This window comes from Berghia stephanieae, chromosome 2, assembly GCF_034508935.2.
Source record: "Berghia stephanieae isolate SIO BIC M18660-M18661 chromosome 2, UCSD_Bste_1.3, whole genome shotgun sequence".
NCBI classification, from domain to species: domain Eukaryota; kingdom Metazoa; phylum Mollusca; class Gastropoda; order Nudibranchia; family Aeolidiidae; genus Berghia; species Berghia stephanieae.
Window position 1 is genome coordinate 15,325,493 of NC_088361.1, and position 27,128 is coordinate 15,352,620.

Consider the following 27,128-nt stretch of genomic DNA (forward strand, 5'->3'; position numbering starts at 1 on the left):
TTATCCAAGTATAGATTTATGTTGTTTTTATTTCTACGTTCTAGTGTTCATCTAAGATTTTTCCTGTATAGCCTTATAGACATCATGAAATTCAAATACTTATCATTTATTTATTCTTTATTGTTTACCATGATTGTGTGTTTCTAATATTGCCGCAATTTGAGAAAAACAAAAAAAAAAAGAAAAAAAGTGCATTTTTCTCATTTTTGGCCCTTGGAACTTTTAAGTCTTTAACCTACTTATATATAATTACTTATCCGATCCTGAGACTAGCTGAGCTCTATGTCTTCTGTCTGAACATTTTTACATCATTGACGACGATGATGATAATGATGATGACGACGACGACGACGATGATGATGATGATGATGATGATGAGGATGAATATGGATAAAGAGATTTGTTTAATAGTTTGGATTGTTTTAACTCCAAAAAATTATTATCGACAAGGAAAACAAAAACCCACTTGAGATAATCCAACTGAGAACCGGAAGTAATTCAAGTCCAAACGAGTCTCCAGCTCTTTGTATGTGATAGGAATAATTGGTTGTAGAACGTGTAGCTTTATTTTTAAACACTTTTTTTTTCTGTGATACCGAAATATTTTAGATTTTACTCCGTTTATAATATTGTTTACATTCATTGTTCATTTTGCTAAATAGTTTTGCTTCAAATAAGGAACCCCTAATGACGTACGAAAGTCGATGTAATCCATAGAGTCTGACGTCTTGGGTAATCGATATTTTAAATTTCAAGTAGTCTTCTTGTCGGAATGAAATAAAATGTTTTTTTTGTTGTTGTTGTTGTTTTTTTTTTTTTTGTTTTTTTTTTTTTTGCATTGTGGAAGGGGGAGGGGGTGTTCGTGTTCAGCGAAATAGTGCAGCACGCGCGATCGACCTCCAGTTAGGAAGTATGAGTGTTGAAAAGATACTCGTATATTTGGTTGCCTCGGGAACTAATGGTAAACACTGTATCCTGCTTTTTTTGTTGTTTTTTTTTTTTTTTTTGGTTTGTTGGTTTTTTTTTTGGGAGGGGGGGGAGGGGTTTACCTTTCAGATTGAAACGCTGGTTTGAAATTAGCAAATTTTATTTTATTTAATATAGAACAAAACAAAATAGATGATTGGAATTCATGCTGTTTTTATGAGGTGTAAGACAGTGAGTATGATGGTCAGTTATCTCCCTTCTTAAAAAATAAAACTATAATGAACAGCTGGTTTTAAGATCTTGTCACTTGTAAGAAGGACGTTTGACCTACAAAATTTGCGCAGGTTTGGATGAGAATTCCAGAGACCCCACTTGTACATTGTGTGTGGTTTATGATCTGCAAGTTTTTGTTCACAGTCTGTTTGCTGACATCTAAAATCTTCAACTGTAGATTCTGAGGCTAGAAAAAGCTGCCCCAGTCTCATAATCAAGGTGATTGATTTTATTATTATACTACTATATTTACAGGGACATAACTCAGTAGCAGCCTTATTCCAATTGTTTTTATTTTAGCCAGTTAACTCCCGTACTCTGGAAAGACGCGTCTTATTTTATAATTTGGCCAGATAACTCGTCCTTTAAATAGCAATCGATTTAAATGACCTTCATCTTGACAAAAACTCTTAAACCTGGGACGTATCGCGAGAAGTCCCATGCCCAGGTTTGAATTTTTTTTCCAAGTTGAAGGTCATCTAAATCGATCGATTTTTGAACGACGATTTTTTCTGGCCAAATTTTTGAATACATTATTTTTTTCAGAGTGCGGCAGTTAACTGGTAAAGCGCGTATTATCGGTATGAAGGGCCTTGAGGACGGTGTAACTGCAGAAATGTGCTATTTGGATGTGAATTGTATTTATTTGTTATTATCGTTATGGCATTACATTTGTAAATATTATAGATATTTTATCGTTGTTAACAAAGAAAAAAGCCCCACTTTTGGTGATATAACGTAACCTTTACCAAAACGTTTTTTATTTTTCTTCTTTTTTTGGTCTTTTATTTTCTTGTGTGTTTGTGTGTGTGTGTGTGTGTGTGTGTGTGTGTGTGTCTGTGGCAAAGTTGTGATAATTTAATTTACCATATCAATGCATCTTTGTCGATATTTATTCATGACGCCACTGATGAAGGGATTATTCACACCACTTGAACACGGTTGATGTGGTTATTGGGTGAAAAAGACGATTAGGAGGGGGGCGGGGGGGGGGGGGGGGGAAGAAGAAGAAGAAGAAGAAGAAGAAGAAGATGATGATGATAATGATGATGATGATGATGATGGTGATGATGATGATGATGATGATGATGATGATGATTATCTGATGATGATGATGATGATGATGATGATGATGATGATGATGATGATGATTATCATGATGATGATGATGATGATGATGATAATGATGATGATGACGACGACGACGATGATGATGATAATGATGATGATGAGGATGAATATGGATAAAGAGATTTGTTTAATAGTTTGGATTGTTTTAACTCCAAAAAATTATTATCGACAAAGGAAAACAAAAACCCATTTGAGATAATCCAACTGAGAACCGGAAGTAATTCAAGTCCAAACGAGTCTCCAGCTCTTTGTATGTGATAGGAATAATTGGTTGTATAACGTAGCTTTATTTTTAAACACATTTTTTCTGTGATACCGAAATATTTTAGATTTTACTCTTTATAACATTGTTTGTTTTTTTTTTTAATGCTGCATAATATTGAATCGATATTCTGTATAAAACAATTACAATGTATCGTGATAAAATGAAAGTAAGCTATTTTGATTTGTGTATAAAGTTTGTCATGAAATAATATATGATGTAGAACATAGCCAACGTAGCTGCATGCCGAGTAGCCAATTCAGTCGGCCCTACATTTTGTGAGCATTTGCTTATCTCAAGGTTTTGACCAAGCGTTGAAAGGCAATATAATTACATTACAAATCAACATTGCTGTTGACAATTTATTGTTTTTCATTCGCCTATGTTCAAATGCTGGGTGGGCTACATGGCCTCCCATATTGGGCAGAGAGCATCTGTTTTCCAATGGATTCAGTAGTCTGATGTCACGCCGCCCGGCAACGGCGGCCATATTGGTTCTAAACAAAGAAAATCATTACTTTTTATTCTTCAAGCTGGCTAGAACCTTTCATATGTCTTGTGCTCAGAATGTATAAAAGTCAAAACAAGATCATATTTATAATGTTTTTCTCCTCTGGATACACTTTTATGCTCGTCGGAGAAATATTTCATAAGGGCGTCCGCCATTGTTCCGATAGTTTAAAGCCAGTGTTACTAAGTTACCATGCGTCATTAGGAAGGAAGTGACGCTACGACGATTGCATTCTATTGCATTACAAATCAACACTGCTGTTGACAATTTATTGTTTTTCATTCGCCTATGTTCAAATGCTGTGTGGTGTTCATGACCTCCCATATTGGGCAGAGAGGTACTTACTGTGTCGTCTATCCCATTACATCTGTTTTCCAATTGCTTTCTGGCTTTGTCTTGGAGATTACTTAGTCGTGTCCTGACCCTGGCTGGAGTCCTTGGCTGGGAGGGAAACAGTCCAATATATAGGTATAATTTTGGGAGATGATATTTTTTCCCTTGTAAATTATCTCCCTGTCATGTGTTGAAATTTTTAAACATATGATTTATAAACATATGAGTGTACCCTCTTATTGAAGACCAGTGCTTGTGTCAGGATGAAACTTTTAGGTGATCTCAAACCATGCTCAATGTTGGCATGCTCTCTTCCGGACCAAACCGTCGCACGACGTCACAAATAATGCCGTACAACAACAAAAAAAAAAAAAAAAACAACAACAAAAAAACTAAAAACAAAACAAAAAAAAACAAACAATAAAACAACAATAAAAAAACATTTACTTAATAATTTTGGTATTTGTTGCTGCTGATTTTTGTTTTTTCCAAAAACTTGAAAGATTTGTATTAGCTTTTGTATAGAACAGTTTCATTAGTTTGTGGAGGGTTTTCATTGTAGATTTTTTTAAATTGAATTTTATAATAGAATATAAGGAAGAGTCTTTAAAAACAACGCCGAGAGCCATGAGGGGGAAAAATCGAAGTGCCTCCATTGAGGTTCGAACCCAAATTGCTCTGTTGGTTTAAGATATTGAAGAGTGATGGATTGCATACATATCTATTGTTACATTGATAAAAAATTATTATTATTATTATTATTATTATTATTATTATTATTATTATTATTATTATTATTATTATTATTATTATTATTATTATTATTATTATTATTATTATGTTTTACACATATTATAACCAGTTGCCTGTCGTACTTTGGGAAGACACGCAGTAAAATAAAATTGGACAGAAAAATATTAAATGATCCTTATCTTGGCCAAAACTCTCAAATTACACCATGTATCAGGGATCTGCTGTCGAGGTCTTGATTAACCATTTCCATACCAACCACAGGAAAATCGTCACATTCGTTACGATACAACCAACATTTTTCTTATTCAAGTTTCTTTTGTACATCACAAAATTTAACGAAAATGAACAGTGTGTTGTAGAGCATGTTTTTGCTAAAGAAGTTATGTGTTGCAAGAATTTTACTGCTATTATGTCTGAGTGACAAAAAATCTATTTTGTGTTAGTTGGGTGTGACGTTTTTGGGGAAATCTTGAAAATGGCTGGTAAGGATAGAGTAAAAGGTTTTGTTTGTTTTTTGTTTTGTTTTGTTTTTTTTTTTTTTTGTTTTTTTTTTGTCAAGATGAGAGTGAGAGTCGTTTAACTCACTCAATCCTAGAGATTTTTGCTACTTTTCGAATTTGGAAAAAATGTATTAAAAATAAGCATGTGCATAGATGGTTTTATTCAACTATCCTTAAAATGCAAAAACTAAAAACATTTGCTTTGATACGACGCCTATAATTTGTCTCATAAACATGTAATAAATAGGTATGAGGTAAAAGTAACATGGGTAAACTACGGATATAGTCGGTGTTAGGGTTGAGTGAGTTAATTTATCGATTTTTGAAGGATAGTTTTCTGGTCAAAGTTTGAAATATTATCCGGGTCTTTCCGGAGTAAGGCCGTTAACGGGTTAATTGCTTTAGTATTTATTTATTGCATTGTTTTTTGTTTTGGTATCCGTGGTTTAAAGTGAAGACTTTGTATGACTATGAAATATGGAATAAATTGTGATAATGATCATGTACAAACATTCTTAGTTCCGTCTTGTCATTCTCTTTGGATAAGTAGGACAACTTTTTCATTTTCTTTTCCAACAAATTGGATGCATTCTTAAAAAATGACGCCTTCCGCCAAGACATCATAAGATATCGTCGCCTAGGCATTCCATGAAGGAATGTAGCTTATTCATTAACCAAGGTGTCTGATGTCAACAGGAATCCCCCATGTCCAAGTGAGCAAATTGGGGTTTAATCATCTTGCCCAAGGAAAAAAAAGGAAATTGAAGCTGGGCTCGAACCCGGGACCTTCAGGATTACAATGCAATGTCTTAACCAATCAGCCACTCTATTCTATATTTATCTTTATTCGTTTGTTTTGTTTTATTTTTTGAGTTCAATGGCTCTTGAAACATTGGTCATTTCAGCACTGGTTAAATGAAAATAATAAAGTAATCCCATTCTAAAACGCGGGTGGTTGGATGGGAGCATCACCCTTGAATCATATACCTATGTTGTTCGCATGGGTGTACGATCCGATAGTGATGTCGTTTTCTCTTCTCTTTACTAGCCTATCCTGCTTCTTTGGTTTGTGATTGTATTTTTGACAGGGGATATTTTTTTTCCTGTAAATCCTCTGCCTGTTTGTTCTTGGTTATTTATAATTTAGCTTATGATATCTTTAGGTTATGATTTTGATTTACATTTGTACTATTTTTGTTGGATTGCTTGTTTTTTTGTTTCAGCGGTCTCTCTATAACCTCAATTGTGTTGGAAGAGACCTAAAGCAACAAACAAGCAAACAAAAAAAAACAAAACCATTCTAAAACAAAGACAGAGAGCAACTCAGAAAGCAGATATAGGGGGATAGAAGACACAGGAAGTGACCTCCTGCTCACCATTGGAGTGGGAGGTCAAAAGACCCCACCCAGGCAGCAACATTGCGGACCGGTGAAAAATCCAATGGCCCTGGGAGGGCTAAATGATTTCCCCACCCTAATGGTACCGTCAACTGCGACTACTTAGGCCACCCGGGGTAACTTAGGCCACTTACTGAAAACAAGATTGCTTATTTTAAAAGAAAAATTACATGTAGCTTTTATCTTGTAAATAATTAGAACCCAATAGATCTAATAAGCACTCATGAATTTAACTTTTTTAAAAGCAACCTTTTTTTATTCAAATAAGTGGCCTAAGTAACCCCGGATGGCCTAAGTAATCCCGGATGGCCTAAGTAACCCCGGATGGCCTAAGTAACCCCGGATGGCCTTAGTAACCGCGGTTGACCGTTGCTACAGTTTTTGTTTTTAAGAGTTTTACGGCGTTCAGGTCATATCAGCGCCAGTTAAAAGAAGAAAATGGAATATTCAAAATATTTTAGATATACTATCAAAGCACCCAAGAAACAGTGAGACAAGGGGGGAATTTGTTCAAACAGGAAACAGATGTAGATTCCAAGAGCACTCTACCTATCAATGTATTTAGTTTGTTTTTGTTTTTAAGGGTTTTACGGCGCTTGCAACACATTTAGGTTATATCAGCGCCAGTAAAAAGGAAGAAAATGGGATAGTAAAAAGTTCTAGAATTACAAATAAGCACCCAAGAAAAAGTAAGACATAGGGGAATTGGGAACAAATAGGGATCAGATGTAGATTCCAAGAGCACACTATCAAAGTACTTCGTTTGAGACCACCTATAAGTCTCATCCGGACACAAGCACAAAATCCAACAAAGAGGAATACACTCAAATGCTTACATTAAACATTAAACATAACAATAAAATAATACATAACAGAGAGATGATTTACAAGGAAAAAAATATCCGAGGGCCAGGACAAAACCAAGAAATCTCATTCCAAGACAAAGACAGAAAGCATGTTGGATAACAGATATAAGGAGATAGAAGACACAGTATGTACCTCCCTGCCCGCTATGAGAGGTCAGGATCCCCACCCAGTACTTAGTTTGAGATCACCTTAGTGTCATCCAGACTAAGAGGAACGCACTCAAATGTTTACAGAATACATAACTAACAATACATAACAGAGAGATGATTTACAAGGGAAATAATATCTCTCAAAACTATAATCAGAGCTGCCAACCCCATCTGATGAGAATGTGTACAATGGGACCTCAAAATGGGGGAGATTTCATAAAAATGGGTACAATTCTGAAATCGATGGAAACTAACCATTGTGAAAGTAAGAGGAAGGTATAATTACATAAAGTCACACCACACAAGCTCAATTGCAGAAACAATGATGTTCCCAAGACTATAATCCAATCCTTTCAGGATTCTACCTCCCAGCATGAAGATCATAATTGGTCAAAAAATATATGAATATCCACTTAGTCACCAAGGTTTCTCAATAGGCTAGTAATATAATATGAATAACAACTAAAGAAAACTGAAGTGACTCTGCACACTAAAAATGGGTACAATCTTGGGGGAAATGTGTACAAGCGTACAATCACTGAAAATGGGTACAATTCCGCATTTTTTGCAGTAGGTTGGCAGCTCTGTATAATTATACATTTGACTGTTTCCCTCCCAGTCAAGGACTCCAGACAGGGCTGGGACAAAACTAAGTAATCTCATTCCAAGACTAAGACAGAAAGCAACTCGGAAAACAGATATACTATCTTTATAAGGAGATAGAAGACACAGCGTGACCTCCTGCCCATCATGAGAAGTCAAAGGACCCGACCCTATGAATAACTACACTCAACATAGGCCACCGCCCAGCCACTTCTCTAAATATCAAGTTTGTAAATAGGTTTTTTTTTCAATTTATTATTCTTAAATAAACCAAGCAAAGACGAAAAATGCAATGAAAAAAACAACAATTTCATAATTTATTCATTTATCTTTTTTACAAGGCAATATAAATTTAATCGCAAACAATAATTCAACATGAAACATTCTTGCATAAAAGACAGCAACAATAATTGATATTTATGTGTTCCAAATTAAAAGAAAATTGATACAATTGTACAATTTTAGATTTTGATGGTCTCAGAGAACCAATAGTTTGTTTGTTTGTTTTTAAGGGTTTTAAGGCGCTTGCAAGACATTTAGGTTATATCAGCGCTAGTAAAAAGGGAGAATATGGGATAGTAAAAAGTTCTAGAATTACAATTAAAGCACCCAAGAAAAGGTAAGACAAAGGGGACCTGAGAACAAATAGGGATCAGATGTAGATTCCAAGAGCATACCACCAATGTACTTAGTTTGAAATCACCTACAAGTCTCATCCAGACACAAGCACAGAATCCAACAAAGAGGAATACACTCAAAATGCTTACATTATACATTCAAAATAAATATAATAATACATAACAGAGAGATGATTTACAAGGAAAAAAATATCATCTCCCAAAACTATGCATTCGACTGTTTCCCTCACTCCCAGCTAGGATTCCGGCCAGTGCCAGGACAAAACCAAGTAATCTCATTCCGAGACAAAGACAGAAAGCATGTTGGAAAACAGATATAACGGGATAGAAGACACAGTATGTACCTCCCTGCCCACTATGGGAGGTCAGGATCCCCACCCAGAGAACCAATAGTATACACACAGTGTATACATAAATGGCAAGGGAAAGAAGGAAACATGATGGCGGTTGGTACACGTCAAGTTTGAATCCAGCGGTATCACATGACATTGGCTGTTTATCATTTTGCATTTCGTGGTAATTCATGTAAAGCTCGTTCATCACAGATATATGCCAATATATTTTAATACAGGTCGCACAATGATTTGAAGTGTTTAAGTTTAAAAAACAATTAAAGCGATTTAAAACAACCTATATTACACTTTATGGTCAAGGTCAAATATTTATCTGACGTCTATCTGGCTTTTAGGAAATGTATTAAAATTTTTATTCATGTTGGCTTAAGTAGGGTTTTAATCCCAAAACGTTCTGTGTTTGGTATTTTGTTCTTTTTTAAAGTTAGTATATTATTCATTTTTGTTTATTACTCTTTAAAAATCCGCAGCTTCTAGCAGCTTAGTATCGCTATGAAATATACAGAACATCAAAATTAATGCACCACTTTTGCAACCTCTATAATATATTAGTGAGATCAGTAACCAACAAATAAAGGACACCATGAAAAACTACATCTTTCTCTGAATCTGACAAGATGGTTATGACATGATGAGAACTTTTTACTCTAAGTGTTTGATATTCGACTATTAAGATGATGTATCAAAATGCCAAATTACACGATGTAACATTCCGCCTTATTTTGCATCCTGGAGACATGATACTGTCAGAAGAGATATAAGAGACTTGCTTACTTATCCTCCTGGTTCATTGGTGGAACATAAGGCACCAACAAAGTTTCTCCAGGTATCTCTGTCCTGGGCCAGACAGCTCAGCTCATGTCTTCCCAGCCTCTTTCATCTCCTCTTCAACTTCCCTCCTCCTCCAGGTGACCAATGGTCTGCCTCTCTTTCTCTTTCCCGGTGGGGACCATCTTAGTGCTATGTGAGGCAATCTGGACTTTTTCATTCGAAGAGTGTGACCCAGCCATTTCCATTTAAAAGAGGACATTTAAAATGCAGAAAGCCATATCATGTCAGTTATATTTTGACACAGCAGCACCAATGTCTTCATTTTCAACGGACAGTTGTCAGCACTGTTAGGAATGAGCAGATCTTGAAAAATCTACTGCGGCCTACGAGATTGCCAGAACATTCTCCTGTCTACAAGATCAGGGAAAGAAATGCCCAGAACATTGCAAGACTTACACAAGCAGTGATAGAGGAGTGGAAGATGATCACCCAAGAACAAATCCAACAATAAATTCGATCAATGAATTAAAGCTAGAGGTAGACACACTCAATATAAATTATTTAACATTTTGTGATTAATTGTGTGTTATGTGTAAAATTTCTATGTACATTTTTATTTTGATCTTGTTCACATGTTGATAGGATCAATTTCTACAATGTTCCACATAGTTTTGTTCAGGATAAAAACAAACTTTCATTTTATAAAAACAGAATAAGAATATGACTAATCTTGCATACAATGATTTCAAAAGTGGTGCGTTTATTTTGCTGTTCAGTATATTTAAAATCTGGTCTTTATAAACATTGTTCAGGTCATGGATGCTGATGTCTTTTCAGGTCGAAATAGGAAAACAGAAGCTAAAGATGATGAGAAAGTCAATGACGCATATTTTACATGCACTCAAAAGAAATCGATATAAATTAAGACATGGAGACGATTCCAATTGAGATAAGAACAAACAAAAATAATAAAAGATCCCTGGACCAAGTCATCTGTGTATCTGTGACTACACATTAAATCCAAAAACACCGATGAGCACTAAAGATACACTTAAATGCTTATAATGTACAACCCCCCCCCCCCCCCCCACCCAAAAGAAAAAAACCCAAAAACGATCTAAAATTTGAGTAACAATTATGATTTACATTTACATGGCAAAATGGAACCATACATTATAGACACTTCGTAGACAACTTTTATCAAGGGCCGTCTCAAAAAATATTTACGTGCACTAAATAGGGTCAGCACCAATTGAATTACTCCATCTTCTCCTGGTCATCATCACCTTGACCGATAGGCGGTGTTAGAGTAAGTGCCACAATTAAACCCTTAAAAGCAACTACTTAATAATTTTGAAAAATAAAGAATTGACCATAAAATAAATTTGATTTAAAGCAAATGAAAATTTTTTTTAAAGGTTTTAAAAGATAATGAAAGGACAAATAAATAAATTAGCATATAAATAATCAAATAGACAAACAAATAAATATTTTAAATGAATAAAAATCAAATTGATGTATGCAAATCCTACTCACATCTACTGGTAAAATTAGGAATCTCATTAGTTTTTTACTACCACTACTATTAGTTGCACATATCATTACACCTGACAACCATCATTAACCAGTTAACTGCCGTACTCTGGAAAGACACTAATTCAAAAATTTGGCCAGAAAACTCGTCCCTCAAACATCAATCGATTTAAATGACTCTCATTTCGGCAAAAAACTCTAAAACCAGGTACCATGCCAAGTTTTTGCCAGGATGGGGGTCATTTAAATCGATCAAGATTTGAAAGATGAGTTTTCTGGCCAAATTTTCTTTCCATAATACACCACTTAACTGGTTAAAGTATAAGGCAAATAAAAATCAAGCACAAAACATTCCATCATAAATTACTCTCAAATCTTACCGAATCAGCACACTGGTATATTTTAGTCACCATCACAATGAATTTCAGGTAAGAAATATAAATACATCATAAATTATAATTCACTGGTTTAATATAATGTGTAGTTGATGAGGAATAAATAATAAATACACAAAAGTGTCGTTCAATCAGGACAATTCAAAGCGTGTATTTTATGAAACGTGTTCAACTACTCTTACTAAGCAACCCTGATATCCAACAAAAACGCAAGATTTATGAAGACATATAAGATTCACTTCCTTTAAAATCAATAAACTAAGCTAAAAGGCCAAAGAGCTGAAACTGTTGTAGCGACCTTCCATTTTTCGGCAAAATCTGTCACATAAAGAATCACATTTATGTCAGTGTCCTAAGTAAAAAGCAAAAAGATAAAAACCAACAACAAAAACCATCAAAATAAGCTTGATAACTCATTAACATTAAATGACCAAAGAAAACAAACAACCATCATTATATAATATATTTGTGGCTATGTGGTCTTGTGGTATGACACTCGCTTTCAGACCAGAAGGTCCTGGGTTCGAGCTTCACTCTGCGCATAGTTGAATCCTTGGAAAAGACTCTTTAATCACATTCTCTCACTGTACTCAGGTGTAAAATGTGTACCTGGACGTTAACAGCATTGTCTTTGTCCGAAAATAATTGTAATATGGCCTAAGAGACGTCATGTTTCATCCTACATGTTAAAGTGTTCCTGTTGGTCAGGGACCTCTTGTAAAGCGTTTGAGCACGTTTAATGGATAATGCGCTATATAAAAGCTCAACTTTTATTTTTTTTTAATAAGAACGATGTTTGCTTTTACTAATATTACAATTGCCACATTGACAATAACTACTTTAGAAGAGAGAAAATTTTTTTATTTTTTTTAAATGGATAAAGGGCCATACAGATAAACATAATCTCAAATTCAGTTTTACAAACACTAGAAGTTTGAGAAATGAAAAAGAAAAACAATAATAATAATAATTATAATAATAATAATAATAATAACAATAATAATAATAATAATAATAATAATAATAATAATAATAATAATAATAATAATAATAATAATAATAATAATAATAATAATATACCAAAATCGGCGAGCATGCGTTTGAACATTCAGCACCCTTCATCTGGAACTCCCTGCCAATATATATCAGAGATAGTAATAATGCAGATTTCTTTAAAAAATAAATCAAAACATGTCTTTCTAATATGTAGCACTGTAGAATTATATTGCTTTGTTTCATATTGCATGTTTGAGTGGTTGTATGTTTGAGTGAAAGTAGCAACATTACTGTTAAGCGCTTTGAGCTTGTTGATATACGGGGTAAAATGAAATATAAAAACCATATATTATTATTATTATTATTATTATTATTATTATTATTATTATTATTATTATTAATAATAAAATCATAGACTGCTATTAAACAACAGTGTGATAAAAAGTCTGTGTGCTCATTCAGTCCAATGTGGTTACCACATTCAAAATAAAATAAGTTATATGTTACAGTGAATGACATAATCAGTCAGATGGTGAAAAGGTTTGAACTGAGATATTGCCAAGTTTAGCTAGAAATAGAAAGTCAATTTTTATCAAAAATGAGTTCTTGTCAAAAATGGATTAAATCAACCCTTTTTGTACATCGGGAAACATCAAAGCTTAATTTCACTTCTAAATACTTCTAAATATTTTTTACAGCTAGTCAAGTTTAAAAAGTATGAAATGTGGGAAAAGTTGCTGGATACCTTTCCCAAACATCTGACCATAACTTGATGAAAAATCATCCGATTTACTTCAAATAACGAGTAATATGCTCTGGGGAGCATATTCTTTCAGAAAATGAAAAGAAAAAAAAATGCAAATCCAAAATTTTCACCTTCCGACCGATTCAGTCATGCACTGACACATATTGAAATAGAAAAGTTTTATAACATAAATTATTATATTCTCTATCTAGCTATAATACACAAACAACAAACTATAGAAAAACCCGAGGTCAAGTCACGTAGGCTAACACTTTGGGCTTTTGGCTTCGTATAGACTCCGGACCGTGCTTTGTGTACGCCCTCTTCAGGAAAGATTTCACCATCGTCCTCACAATCTCATCAAAGAAAACTGTGGCTAATTTAGAATGGAGTTGGGATCGAAACTCGAAGATAACCTGGAGGGAAAGAATAAAATCTTACATTCATAACGTGCGACGATGTGGTCTTGTGATATGACACTCACTTACGGATCAGACGGTCCTGGGTTCGAGCCTTGCTCGGCGCTTAGTCGAGTCCTTGAAAAAGGCTCTTTACTCATATTCTCTCACCATGCTCAGGTGTACAATGAGTACCTGGCCGTTAACAGCATTGTCTCTGTAATATCGCATAACAGGCATCATGTGTCGTCCTACATGTTCAGTGTTGCTGTTGGCCAGGGACTCTTTGTAAAGCACTTTGAGCACGTTTAGTGGATATTGCGCAATATAAAAGCTCAAGTTCTTTTTTTTTTTAATCCAATGACTAATGAAACATCAACTCATCGAAGATGCAGGAGACAAAAGAAGACATCGTTTTCTGTACAGCATACGGTAGCTACTCAAATAAAATGACTGTTTTTTTTTTTTGTTTTTTTTTTTAAACTATACTTATGAATGATGTTGTCATTTACTGTACACAAATTGTCGGTTTCCATGTCAAGCATGAAAAAAGATACACTAAGCTGCTAGAAGCCGTGGAGATTATGCTCAAAGAAGAGAAAAAAAAAAGAATTTTTTTTCTTCATTGATTTTTTTTTTACAATGAACATCAGCTAATGGCTAAAGAGTTGAAAAGCTGGAGAAGACGAAATTCCGCCAAAAAGCGGAAAATTAAGGGCACTGAACTTTAAATCCCAGGCTCTGATGAATGTAATCACTTACAGCAAAGTCCAAAGTACAAGTTTTTGGATTCCCTGGAATGCCAGGACTGAATTTCCAAAGGTTGATGAGCTGGCTGAAAAGTTTACCCTCTGAACATTCACTCTGAAAAGGATGAAAACAAAACCAAAAAAATCAGAAAAGTTTGTTTTTTTTTCCAAAATTAAACAACTTTCGCCCTAAATGGTCAAACCAGATTTATGTCAAACAATAATTTCTCCTATTATAAATAAATCACATCATTTATTATCAGAATATAACTTGTTATAATATAACCACAGACTTAACATTTTACACCGGGAGAGTAATTCAAGTTCAAGACCATATGATGCAAAAGGCACACTGTGCCCATCATCGCCAATCTGATACACATGAATGTTACGTATCGTATCACATCACACTAATTCTGTCACTCAAATCATTCAATCCTCCCGGTGTTTTTTGTATATGTGGAAAACAAAACGCGTTGAAATGATGTTGGGTCTGTGATGTCTATTATGTCATGTGGTAGTTTGTTGCATTCACGTCAAAAGACGTCTAACTTCTACGTCATGGCACAAGACCGAAGGGCTAGAGCTAAGGTGGTCGCTGGTTCGGATAAGTAAGTAAGTAAGTAAATTCCATTCACGTATTGAGTAGTGACAGTGATAAAACTCTTGCTAAAAGTCAAGAAGAAAGTCAATGTCTGAAAAGATTACAGTTGTAAACTTGAACCCTTCTGTAAAGTCTTAAGAGTGGAGAGGAACTCGAGATAGTTACTACATTTGAAACCACTTTTTTGGAGTGGTGGATGGCGTTGATTGTGAAGCAAGTGCTCTACCAACTGAGCTATCCGAGACCCAACTATAAACAACAGTCTTGCTATCCTAAAGATTAAAAATGGAATGTCCAAATTATCATCATTATTTTTAATCGTCGCAAGATTGCATGGAAAATTAAACAAATTGAATATAATGGAAATATTAGGAAGGTTGTTATGATGAAGCTGATGATGATGTCGATGACTACGATGTTACTAGTATGCATAATATATGTGTGTTGTGTATATATGGCACTATATCATGTTTTATGTATGTTCTATATAATATTGTATTGTTATAAATGTGTAACCAAATGACAAATTGCCACTATTTTGAGGACAATAAAGACACATTATTATAAAATAATTCAAATGCCATACTTACATGAACTAAGTTGGCCGCACCAGTTTCACAGTGGAAACATATCTCTCCTTCAGAGGAGGGAAACCAACCTCCAACCGTGCTTTGAAACCGTTAGATCGAACCTCAAAGATGTCTGACTTGGTGCACCACGGCACAAACTCAGGGTAGCTGGCCACGTCTGCCACAATGTCATACATCTGTTCCATTGAATACCTGACAAGGGAAAAAAATTAGAACAAACTATAAGATATTTAGATCTATAACGATTATGACTTATTTATTATAATTATCCAACTCATTTCAACATTTCAAATAAATACAATCCATTTCATCAACTTTTTAACACCCCCCCCCCCCCCCCCCAAAAAAAAAAAATAAAATTTAACAGTCCTTCAGAGCTCATGGAGCCAGAGTTTATTCTGGTTTCTATATCGTGAAACAAACAATAACAATATTGATGGCTACCCTTTGGATAAGAGGATAATCTATTGCAAAGTTACTTTCTATCAGATCTAATAGAACCAGTTACCAATTCACTGCTGGGTAGACAGGAGGGTCGGGGAAAAAAAAAACTCGACTGCATTAGGAATCGATCATGACCCCTTTGCATGTGAAGCAAGTGCTCTACCAACTGAGCTATGTGGAACCCCTTTCACCAAACACAAATTAGATAGACTTTGTTTTAGACCTGTAAATGAGCTCTATAAAAATTGACTGAAACTCTTCGACAAACTGAAGAGTCAAGTTTTTGCTTTTTTTAAAATAAGGGCATCATTGGTGAGAAGAGTGATAAATACAATACATTAAAATAGTGGGTATTATTACTTATACTGGAAGTATGACTGCCATTGATTTGATGTAGAAGGAATTGTTTGGAATTTTACATGAATTGTCAATAAGAATAGTAGTATGGTATTTGAGCGAGTCTAACTCAACCAGAGAAACTGGAGCAACACCGCCGGTGAAACTAATCCTGTGGGGACGTTGAAAAGAAAAAAAAAGTTTGACTCGCTCAAATACCATACTCTAAGAATTGACCACTATATAAAATAAAATATATATCTCAGACCATAAAGCTTTGCAATGCAATCATAAAATTTTAACATTTTTCCTTCAAGCTTACCCCAAAACTCGTCTTTCAGAATATTCTTTCCGCTTTGTCGCCGTCGGAATCTTGGGTAAATTGAAAAGTTGTCTACGCGGGAAGGTTTGGAGATTTAGAACCGAGTGGGGTTGGGCAGTCGTACCATCTCTCTTGGACTTTGATAAAGAATTATCTAGGAATTCTAACTTTAAAGGCTTCCCTCCTAGAGGATGGAGTCTGAAACACAAAAAGTGAAAAGATGATTGATCAGTTGGTGTTGCATATAAGGCTTGGTATTGAAACAAAAAACAAAAACAAAAATTTATATATATATTTTTTTTTTTTTCAAGCCTTGAAATTTCTTGTCAATTTTTATTTTAAAAATAACTTATCCGACAGAAGAGATTTTACAAACATTTAAAGCCGACCAATTTTTCCCAACATTCAACAATAACATAACATTTTTTTTTTAAAGAGAGCATATATATATATATATATATATATATATATATATATATATATATATATATATATATATATATATATATATATATATATATATATTCATTTATATAATTTAGAGAGCAGTAATTTTATTTGTATATTGACATATGGACACTGGTAAAAGTAAAACATAAATATAATTGTTTAATTTGTTGAAAATAAAGATAAAACAATGACAAATGCAAATATATGAGACGATGTCAATTAAGATTAGATATATTATATAGGAAGGGCTTGTAAAAAGTGTCGATAGTGAAGAAGATGATATTTCTGAATTTTGGTCTTTGGATTATAAATCCTCTTCAAGTCTTGTAAATTCTATCTATCATCAGCTTGGTTGGACGATGACGTTGTGCAGCCTGTTGAAATCTACAAATGGCTGTTGTCGATAAGGCAAATTCTTCATCTTTATCACAAGATTTTTGTGATATCAGAAATTATAATCCCAACTTCCCCACCTATTTTAACATTTTAATACTCCCCTGCCTCTGTCTTAATAATCGCTAGCATTTTACTTAGAAAACTCTTAAAATAGGTTCCCTAGTAGTGAACATTACGGCATGCATTGGTCAAAAGATCTATCTTTCTGCAATACATTTTTTTTAATGGGAGGCCTTCCGAAAGCTCCTACTACTAGGGAGTTTAATAGAAATTCTAAATGTACCTCACACACTTGAAACCAATATCATATGAAAGAGCTGGCAACACAGAATACAAAACAGTTTGAATTTTGTTTCTATCTTGATTAGAAATGTAGTTACGGCAGTTCAAAGTCTGAAATTTCAGACCGATTTTTACCCCAAAATTACCATTGCAAAGTTGTGACCGAAAACGCGTGATGTTAATAAAAAATGGTTAAAACAGTCAATATGGAGTTATCATATATTGTATACCAAAATGTTCGTCTTATCGAGGACAATGCATTTACATTAATAAAGAGGAAGATAAACATTTCAAATTAACACATTATTACATAATATGACGCAAATGTTACATAATCAAAAACTCGGCTAGACGTAAGAAAGAATTTGCTCTAGACCCTATCACTTTTGGATTTATCCCCAATATCTCACTGAAACAATTGCAAATAATTACCCTCTTTTAATTAATACATAGAGAATAAAAAAGGGTTTGAGAGTATTTAAATGAAAAGATATAAACATGTTGTGTAATGACATAATGAGTTTATTTTTACCTATGGCAATTTAATAGCATATAAATAAAATGGTAGATTGAAAAAGTTCAAATAAATTGAAACAGATTCCCTATTATAATTAGAAGGAAAGTTCTGGCTTTTAATACTTTAAAAAATTCTGCTGAACCACTTTGGGTTTATTGCTATTACATCATTTGAACTGACAATTAATATCATTTTATTCCCCCCTCCCCCCACTTTCTCTCTCAATGTGTAGGGTTGTCAAAATTTATAACTAGTATGACTTCTTACCATAATAATTAATAAGGCTAAGGCTTTTGGAATAAGGATACAAAATGATAATAAACATATCTAAACATATGAGAAAAAAACTTGATGGCAAAATAAATTAAAATCAAAGCAATTGGTATTTTTAAAATATCGATATTATTAATATCGGATTTCACAAAGAGAAGAAATATACGAACTTTTAAAACAAAAACTATAAAATGCCCATAAATAAAGTTGGAAAGTATGTATTCAAAATAAAAACATAGTAAATAATAGTACTGAAAATATTATGGACTAAATTTAACATAATACATAACTAAATTTAAAATATCGATATGAATATCGATATCGCCCGGCAACCATGATGAGAAGATAATGTAAACATGGCATTTCGGCGCAGAGTTAAAAGGTGTCTGCGCATCGATATAGGGCCCTGAAATTTGGCATGAATAAAGTTTAGATGTTATTCTAAAAACAAGCGTTTAAATTTTAAAAACACACGAGGTAAATAAAAAAATTCATGCATTTGAAAATTGCCAAATTTTAACTTCATATAACTTCTGGAATTATTAATGGATTTTTCCTTAATTGGCACCATTTAAAAGGAAATTGAAAGACGAAAATAATGATACCAAAATATCTGCGATATTCCTCTTTTTATAACGAAGTTATGCATCTTTAATTGAACCCCCCAAAACGTGAACGGCAATTTCCAGTCACAACTTTCCTATGGGCGAGTTGGGTCAAAATTTGACTGCCACTGCTGCTGCTCACTAAACTGCCTACTACTACATCCCCAGTATTCTTTGTTTTTTATAATATATAATGTTCTAGTAGTGGGTTTGGGAGGGGGAGCCCTTTTTCTTTTTAAGTTTCCATCCTCCCAAAACATTATTAAAAAAAACAAAGAATACTGGGGATGTAGGAGCTTTCGGAAAGCCTCCCTTTAAAATTTGTGTTTGTTAGCAGATCTATCATTTTCCTTGTACTTGTATAAGTATAAGTATAAATAAAGTGACTGTGACAGGGCTTTGGAATCTTTGATTTTGACAGTGACCATATTTTAATCAATAATACAACCAGATCCATATGAGGATGGATAAAAAATAAAATCAGATAAAAAGTCATAAATGAACTTGAACTTGTCTTCGTTAGGTCTAGGTAAGTGTCAACTTCAACGGTGACCGACTTTTTTGTCATTGACAAATGCTTTGACTTGGAAAAGTTCATTCAACTTTGCGAAGATAATATTATACTTACTGTCGTTGACTACAGAAAACATTTCTTTTCGGAATTTCCTTGCTTGAAAAAGATAAACAAATACCGAAAACCCTAGAACGAGATGACAGAAGTCCTGCCATCGCCGTTGTCCTATCTGATCGTTACCGATCACCTAACTAATTTGTTTTCTTCTATTTTATCACTTCACCTCTCACCCCGCTACTAATCAATGAAATCCTAGTTTTTTAGTCAACCAATCTAAAAATAGATATCGTGAAGAAAAAGATTCGCAAAAGTATTTTTTAAAGTATTATTACCTACAATTGTATAACTTAACAAAACATACAAACAAAATTAAGAGTGCACTAAAATTAAAGTTGAAAACCATAATTCAATAAAGAATCAATTTAACAGTTTTTTAAAGTCTCCATCCAAAAGCATCGCTGATTTTATGTTAGATTTTTGGAATAATTTTCTTTGAATGGCGTGAAAATTAAACTGCTAACTGCAAGATAGGTTAACTATTTAGTCGAAATATAACATGAATGAAAATGTTATTTATGCCAGAGGAAAGGCTGGGCATGATTCAAGACAGTAGCTAGTTTTCTTGGGCATGATAATATCGATATATTTCAAGCATCAACTTTTCTTTTTCTTTTCTTTTTTTTTTTTTTTTTTTTTTTTTTTAAATAAAAAGTTATTTTTTTAAATAATTTAACAGAATGAGAAATAATGTGACAACCATAAATATAAGATTCCCGCTTTCATTCTCAGAGAAATTTTACTTAAGGGTCTATCAGGAAAAAATGTTAGAATAATTCAGGCGTCAGCCGCAGTGCAAGGTTGAAAAGAGAGCAAATAACAAAATTACCCAAACGGCTATCATTTACATGGGGGGGGGGGAGAGTCTATCGTGATGTTTCATTCAGTTTCATAAAAGAGTTGATCACAAAAGCCCCCATTAAATCCTGCGACCTTGATACCTGACCAGCACAGCTTTTTGCCAGCCCCATCGATACATTCTTACCATCCATTACATCACTCATAAATACATGCCTACTGGCTGACGAAGTTCTATCGGGCTTTAAAAGTGCCCTTTTCAAACCACTTCTGAAGAAACCATCACTGGACCACAGTATATTAAACAATTATCGTCCGGTATCAAATTTACTTTTTTTTTTGGTCAAAACTCTTGGAGAAGGTAGTACTGACACAATTATCATCTCATCTTAAGAACAACAGTTTGGAACAACCCTTTCAGTAAGCCTACAAACAGCAACACAGTACTGAAGAAGGGCTTCTTAAAATTTTAAATGACTTGTTATGTAACGCCGATGCTAACAATATAAATGCCTTTTAGATCTTCTAGCTGTTTTCGACACAATTGACCATGACATTTTGTTTAAAAGACTAGAAAATATGTTTAGCGTAAAAGGAATTGTCCTTAAATGGATTACACCATATTTATAGGATTGATGGCAGACTGTCGTGGTGAATGGTGTTCAGTCAGAGCACGTTTTACTAAACTTTGGAGTGCCACAAGGCTCTGTTCTTGGCCCTGTCCTTTTCATTGTACATATGGAGCCCCTTTCTAGTGTGATATCCAGATTCAATCTGAGTTGTCATGTTTATGTAGATGATACGCAAATTTATGATTCAGTACCCCTAAGTAATTAACAATTCTTAATGCAACGAATTTCGAGCTGTTTTAATGAGTTAAAATTAAAAGTGATATTAAACTGAGATCTTAATGTGTGGAAGGCCGAGTATCCTTAAACAGGCAAATAAATCACGTATTACCCTCAGAAACAGTACAATAGAATGTTCAAATAAAGCAAAAAAAAAAAAAAAAAAAAAAACCTTGGCGTCATCATTGATTAAGATCTTTACGTGAATGGCACCATACAATCTATGCACCAACATTGAAATGAAAAAATAAGCAAAATTCGTCATTTAATACCGAAGCATATTATAGCAGAACTTTTAATTAATTCCCTTGTTTTGTCCAAATTGGACTATTGTAACTCCCTCTGGGCGAATTTAGCTAAAGTCAAAGAGTAAACTTCAGGTTGCTCAAAATAACGCAGCCAGACTCATTGTACTCAATACCCGTCAGCAACTCTCCTTCTCCGTGAGTTACATTGGCTTCCTGTGGAAAAAAAAGAGTTGCTTATGAGATTTGTACTGTTGTCTACAAACCCTTGAACACTAAAAGTCCCTCCTATATTAAAGACCTTCTAAACATCTATGTCCCCAATAGAAACTTGAGGTCAAGCAATGACCAATCAATCCTTGTCAGACCTAAGATTTTGCGTAAAATAGGTGAACAATCTTTTCAATTTGCGAGGCTCGAACCCAGGACCTTCCGATCCGAAAGCGAGTGTCTTACCACTAGACCACATGCCGCACCAAAAACCCATCTGTTCTGCCGCCATGTTAATCGTATCAAAAAAACAAATCCTTTAAGGTTTATAATCTGTTAAAATACTTACTCAAGGGTCCCGATAACTCAGTTGATAGAGCAATTGCTTCACACATAAAGAGGCCGAGATTGATCCCGGGTGAATTCGAAATTTATTTTTCCCGACAACCCTTTCCACCCAGCAGTGATTGGGTAGCTAGGTCTGTTGGATCTGATAGAAAGTACTTTGCGACAGACTAGTGTTCTGTCCAAAGGAAAGCGAGCTGAGAAATCTTAGATCTCACGATTTAAAATTCTTAGTATCTCCTAAAACTAAACTTAAATACTTCGGTGAAAGGTCTCTTATGAAATTCGGACCCACGCTTTGGAAGGATCTCCCTCAATCTGTGAGATTTTCGAGCTCAATAGACTTTTTCAAAAAAAAAAAAAAAACCAAAAAAAAAAAAAAAACCTCTGAAAACATATCTATTCAGAAAATATTTATTTGATTGAATTTTAAATGTGTTGTAGATATCTATGTGATTTTTGTATTTATGAAGTTTTTGATGCCCGTTTTCTCTCTAAATGTTAATATATTGGTTGATTGGACTTGCAACAGTATTACCCGGGTAAACAATGTCCTTTTTGTTTTTTTAAAGGGCTTTGAGGTTTTGACGAAAGGCGCTATAGAAATATGCTTAATGCTTATTATTATTATTATTATTATTATTATTATTATTATTATTATTATTATTATTATTATTATTATTATATTATTATTATTATTATTATTATTATTTATTATTATTATTATTATTATTATTATTATTATTATTATTATTATTATTATTATTATTATTATTATTATTATTATTATTATTATTATTATTATTATTATTATTATCATTAAGGAATTGAAATTTCGCATTTCACGCTACAAAAACCGGGATATAAAAGAGCCTAATGGTTCTGAAGGATTCCATTTTTTAAAGACTTGGTAAAAACGAACCACTTAATTTGCGGTCGAAAAACAATAACTAAGAGCCGAGTGACGTCAATTTCACTCTTTCTATCTTGACTTGACTTATGCCTTTTGGCCCCTGGCGAAGCATAGGACCTCGCCAGCACTCTTCCATCTTCTTCTGTCCTAGGCCTTTGCCTCACTCCAAGTAGGATTGGAGACGCACAAATCTTGGTGATCCGGATCTGTATTGGACGACCCCATTTCCTCTTGCCCTGTGGGTTCCATTCGAGAGCCTGCTAGGTCATATTACAGGGCTCTTTCCGCAGGATATGGCCAACCCATCGCCACTTTCTGCCCCTCACCTGGACATCCATTTACTCTTGGTTTGTTCTTCTCCAAACCATTTGAACTAATCACGCCAAGTCCTTGCCATATTGAGACCAATAATATAGAGAGCTTCCATCATCTACACAAACACCAAACTTAAAATCTTTAACACTAATTTTTGCGGCTATGTGGTCTAGTGGTATGACACTCGCTTTCGGATCGGAAGGTCCTGGGATCGAGCCGCGCTCGGCGCATAGTTGAGTCCTTGGAAAAGGCTTTCTACTCACATTCTCTCACGGTACTCAGATGTAAAATTATGATTACTTGGTCGTTAACGACGTTTGTGTGTCCGGAAAAAAATGTAATATCGCCTACTAACAGGCGTCATGTCTCGTCCTTCATGTTAAGTGTTGCTATTGGCCTCGGGCCCCTTGTAAAGCGCTTTGAGACTTCGAGTGGATATTGCGCTATATAAAAACTCTTTAAAAAATGTTTAAGCAGTCCTTCTCTATGGGTCAGAGACCTGGCGAAGAACCTTGACCACATCAGCCAAGATACACACTTTTGTCAATCTCTGTCTTCGGCAAATCCTCAACCAGTTAACTGTCGTACCCCAGAAAACACTAAATGATCCTTATCTTCGGAGAGAGAAAAAACAACAACAAAAAAAAGACACAAATAAACCCCCCCCCCCCCCCCAAAAAAAAAAAAAAACAAAAAAAACAAAACAAAACAAACAAAGAAACAAAATAAAAAACAAAGAATAAAACAAAAGAAAAACAAACAAACAAAAAAACAAAACAAAAAAAACCCCAACAACTCTCAAATCTGTGACCTTAAGGAAGACCTCGCGACGTCCCAAGTTTGAGAGTTTTTCCCCAAGATGAAGGTCATTTAAGTCGATTGATATTTGAAGGACGAGTTTTCTGGCCTAATTTTTTAAATATGTGTTTTCCAGAGTACGGCAGTTAACGGGCACTGCACGAACAGTTACGATGGGTGTTCCTTTTTTTACGAAACCCGACGAAACCCGCCGAAACCCGACAATGTTATGGGAAGTGTACACCAATGGGGAGTGAGCATGGGACTATGGGAGAAGGAGGAGGAGGGTGTTTCTTTTTTACGAAACCCGACGAAACCCGACAACGTTATGGGAAGTAGGCAGCAGTGGACAATGAACCTGGGACCATGGGTTTCGGCGGGTTTCGTAAAAATAGAAACATCGGTCATGATTCACTGATTGCTAAACTAAGTGAATTACACAGCACGGGTGTTACACATCCCTCCCCCACTTGCATAATAAACAGTAAACGTACATAATTGCTCACCTTGAATTAAAAGTTTTATTTTTTGTAGTGATTAATAATAGTAATAAATAAATTGAGCTTTATATAGTGCAATATCCACTAAAATGTGCTCAAAGCGCTTTACAAGGGGTCCCTGGTCAACAGCAACATTTAACATGTAGGACGGGACATGCCGCCAGTTAGGTGATATTACAATTTTTCGGACAAAGACAACGCTGTTAACGGCCAGGTACTCATTTTACACCTGAGTGCAGTGAGAGAATGTGAGTGAAGAGCCTTATCCAAGGACTTAACTATGCGCCGAGCGAGAGGCTCGAACCCAGGACCTTCCGATCCGAAAGCGAGTGTCATACCACAAGACCACATAGCCGCACAACATGTAAGTAAAATACACTCTAGTTCTTCCCGCAAGATTAGCCGTCCCAACACAGGAAACTATAAATGTCTTTAGTATAGTTGATGGAATCTTGTGAGAACTAATCATCCAAATGGCGGTCTAAAAAGAATTGATGTCACGCGTTTAGTTTAAAAAATCACAACACCCGACAGACGGATAAACCATATCAACACAGCCTTAAACACATCAGCTACAACAAAGACACAAGATAAAGAAGTTGAGGTGGCAGAAATGAGGATGTTGAAAAGGTCAAGAAAAGATGAAGTGAGAAATGAACAAATTCGAAGATTGACTGAAGTGAAGAATGTATCAGTGAAGATGAGAGAAGATAACTTTCTCTGTTACCCCCCCCCCCCCCCCCCCCCCCCCCCCTTACACTCGGTACTGTCCACAGACTACTCAAAATGGTATTCAAGAGATGCGCAAAGGAAACAAAATTGTGGTAAGGACAGCTGTTGGCTCAACTTATCCATTTATTGTAAGAGTTGGATTACACCAGGGATCTGCTCTCAGCCCACTTCTGTTTGCAATAGTAATGGATGTCCTAACAGAACCCATTCGGCGAGAGACACCATGGAACATGATGTATGCGGATGATGTAGTACTTTTGAATGGTACAAAAGCTGAGGCGGAAAAGGAACTGGAGGGTTGGAAACGGGTGTTGGAAAGGAGGGGATTAGGGGTAAGCAGATCGAAGACAGAGTATTTGTGCATTAGACAACAGAGAGCAGGCCCACAAATAAAGATATGAGAAGAGAATATGCCAGAGACAAACCAATTCAAATACTTAGAAAAAAACTGTATAAGGAGATGGGGCAATTAGATGGAGGTTAAGAAGGAGATACGGGCAGGCTGGAATAATTGGAGGAAGGTAACTGGAGTTATGTGTGACAAACGAATTTCCACAAAGCTTAAGGGAAAATATATACAACTGTTGTAAGACCAGCAGCTACAACAAAGAAACAAGATAAAGACGTTAGGGTGGCAGAAATGAGGATGTTGAGATGGTCACTTGGCTGGACAAGAAAAGATAAAGTGAGAAATGAATGAATTCGAAGGTTGACTGAAGTGAATAATGTATCAATAAAGATGAGAGAAGATAGATTGAAATGGTTCAGACGTGTAAAGAGACGAGAGAGGGAGTACGTGGAAAGGAAAGTATTGGACTTACAATTAGCGGGAAAGAGGAAAAAGGACGCCCGAAGATTAGATGGTGGGATAAGGTAAAGGGCAATATGAAGGAACTTGGCCTGGAAGAAGATGGTGTTATGAATAGAGATGCATGGAGATTCGGCATTCATTATGGCAACCCTGCAAAATGTGGGATTAGCTGAAAGAAGAAGAAGAGAAAGTAAAATGATCATTCTCATATTTCTCATCAACCGATTAATAGTCGATATTCACATTTTTTGCATATCGATATAAATCGAGACATAATCGACTATCTTGTTTGTGCCCAGCTTTCAAAACACAGCTGAGATTATTTATGATGATGAAAACAGAAACATTCTGAAATTACTGCAATTGATTTTTGCCATACCTATTCATTGTGCAATTGATTTTCAAGGTAAGGTGCACTTTTAATATTATATGACAATTAATGGTACTATGGTGAAAAATTATATCAAAGGTTTAATGTTGGGAATCTGAGAAACCCGAACCCAGATCAATTTTGTTGTCTGCTAGGCTCAGGGCTCAAGTCGGCATAAGACTATGACCACCCCAACTGTTGCTTAGCATTGAATCAAAGATTGTTTTTTCATTTTGTTTATGAATCGGGTGTCTGTATTGATAGGAGATCCATTCTGATGCGAATGTAAACGGTTACATATAGTGGCAATCAGCAGTTCACATTTTGAACCAGGCAGTCTCAGTCGAGAACTTAAAGTTAAAGTTTAAACCTTAGCAACGGGAAATGAGCATCGCGACTTGATAATGTACAATTACAAACTGAAGGTTTTTGTAAACTGTAAAACAATTTTGTCTTAACGTCGTTATGGTGAGATTTCAAACGGACTGAGAAAGGTCCTTAGACAGGTC

The 27,128-nt window shown here is 34.8% G+C and overlaps 2 protein-coding genes across 3 annotated transcripts in view; one reads left to right on the plus strand and one right to left on the minus strand.

Moving 5' to 3' along the window:
* Nucleotides 1–8,097: 8,097 nt before the first annotated feature.
* On the minus strand, nucleotides 8,098–19,883 carry LOC144964380 (coenzyme Q-binding protein COQ10 homolog B, mitochondrial-like). The gene is given in 5 exon segments (XM_078898559.1): nucleotides 8,098–13,553; nucleotides 14,298–14,399; nucleotides 15,475–15,670; nucleotides 16,581–16,778; nucleotides 19,732–19,883. Coding segments are annotated over 5 exon segments (762 nt in total). The 5' UTR covers nucleotides 19,833–19,883; the 3' UTR covers nucleotides 8,098–13,388.
* A 6,681-nt stretch (nucleotides 19,884–26,564) lies between these two features.
* The window catches only part of LOC144964381 (complexin-like), a 225,067-nt gene continuing 224,503 nt past the window's right edge, over nucleotides 26,565–27,128 (plus strand). For both annotated transcript variants that reach the window (XM_078898562.1, XM_078898565.1), the window contains exon 1: nucleotides 26,565–26,655. The gene's annotated coding sequence lies outside the window, so the exon portion shown is untranslated. The remainder of the gene's footprint in view (nucleotides 26,656–27,128) is intronic.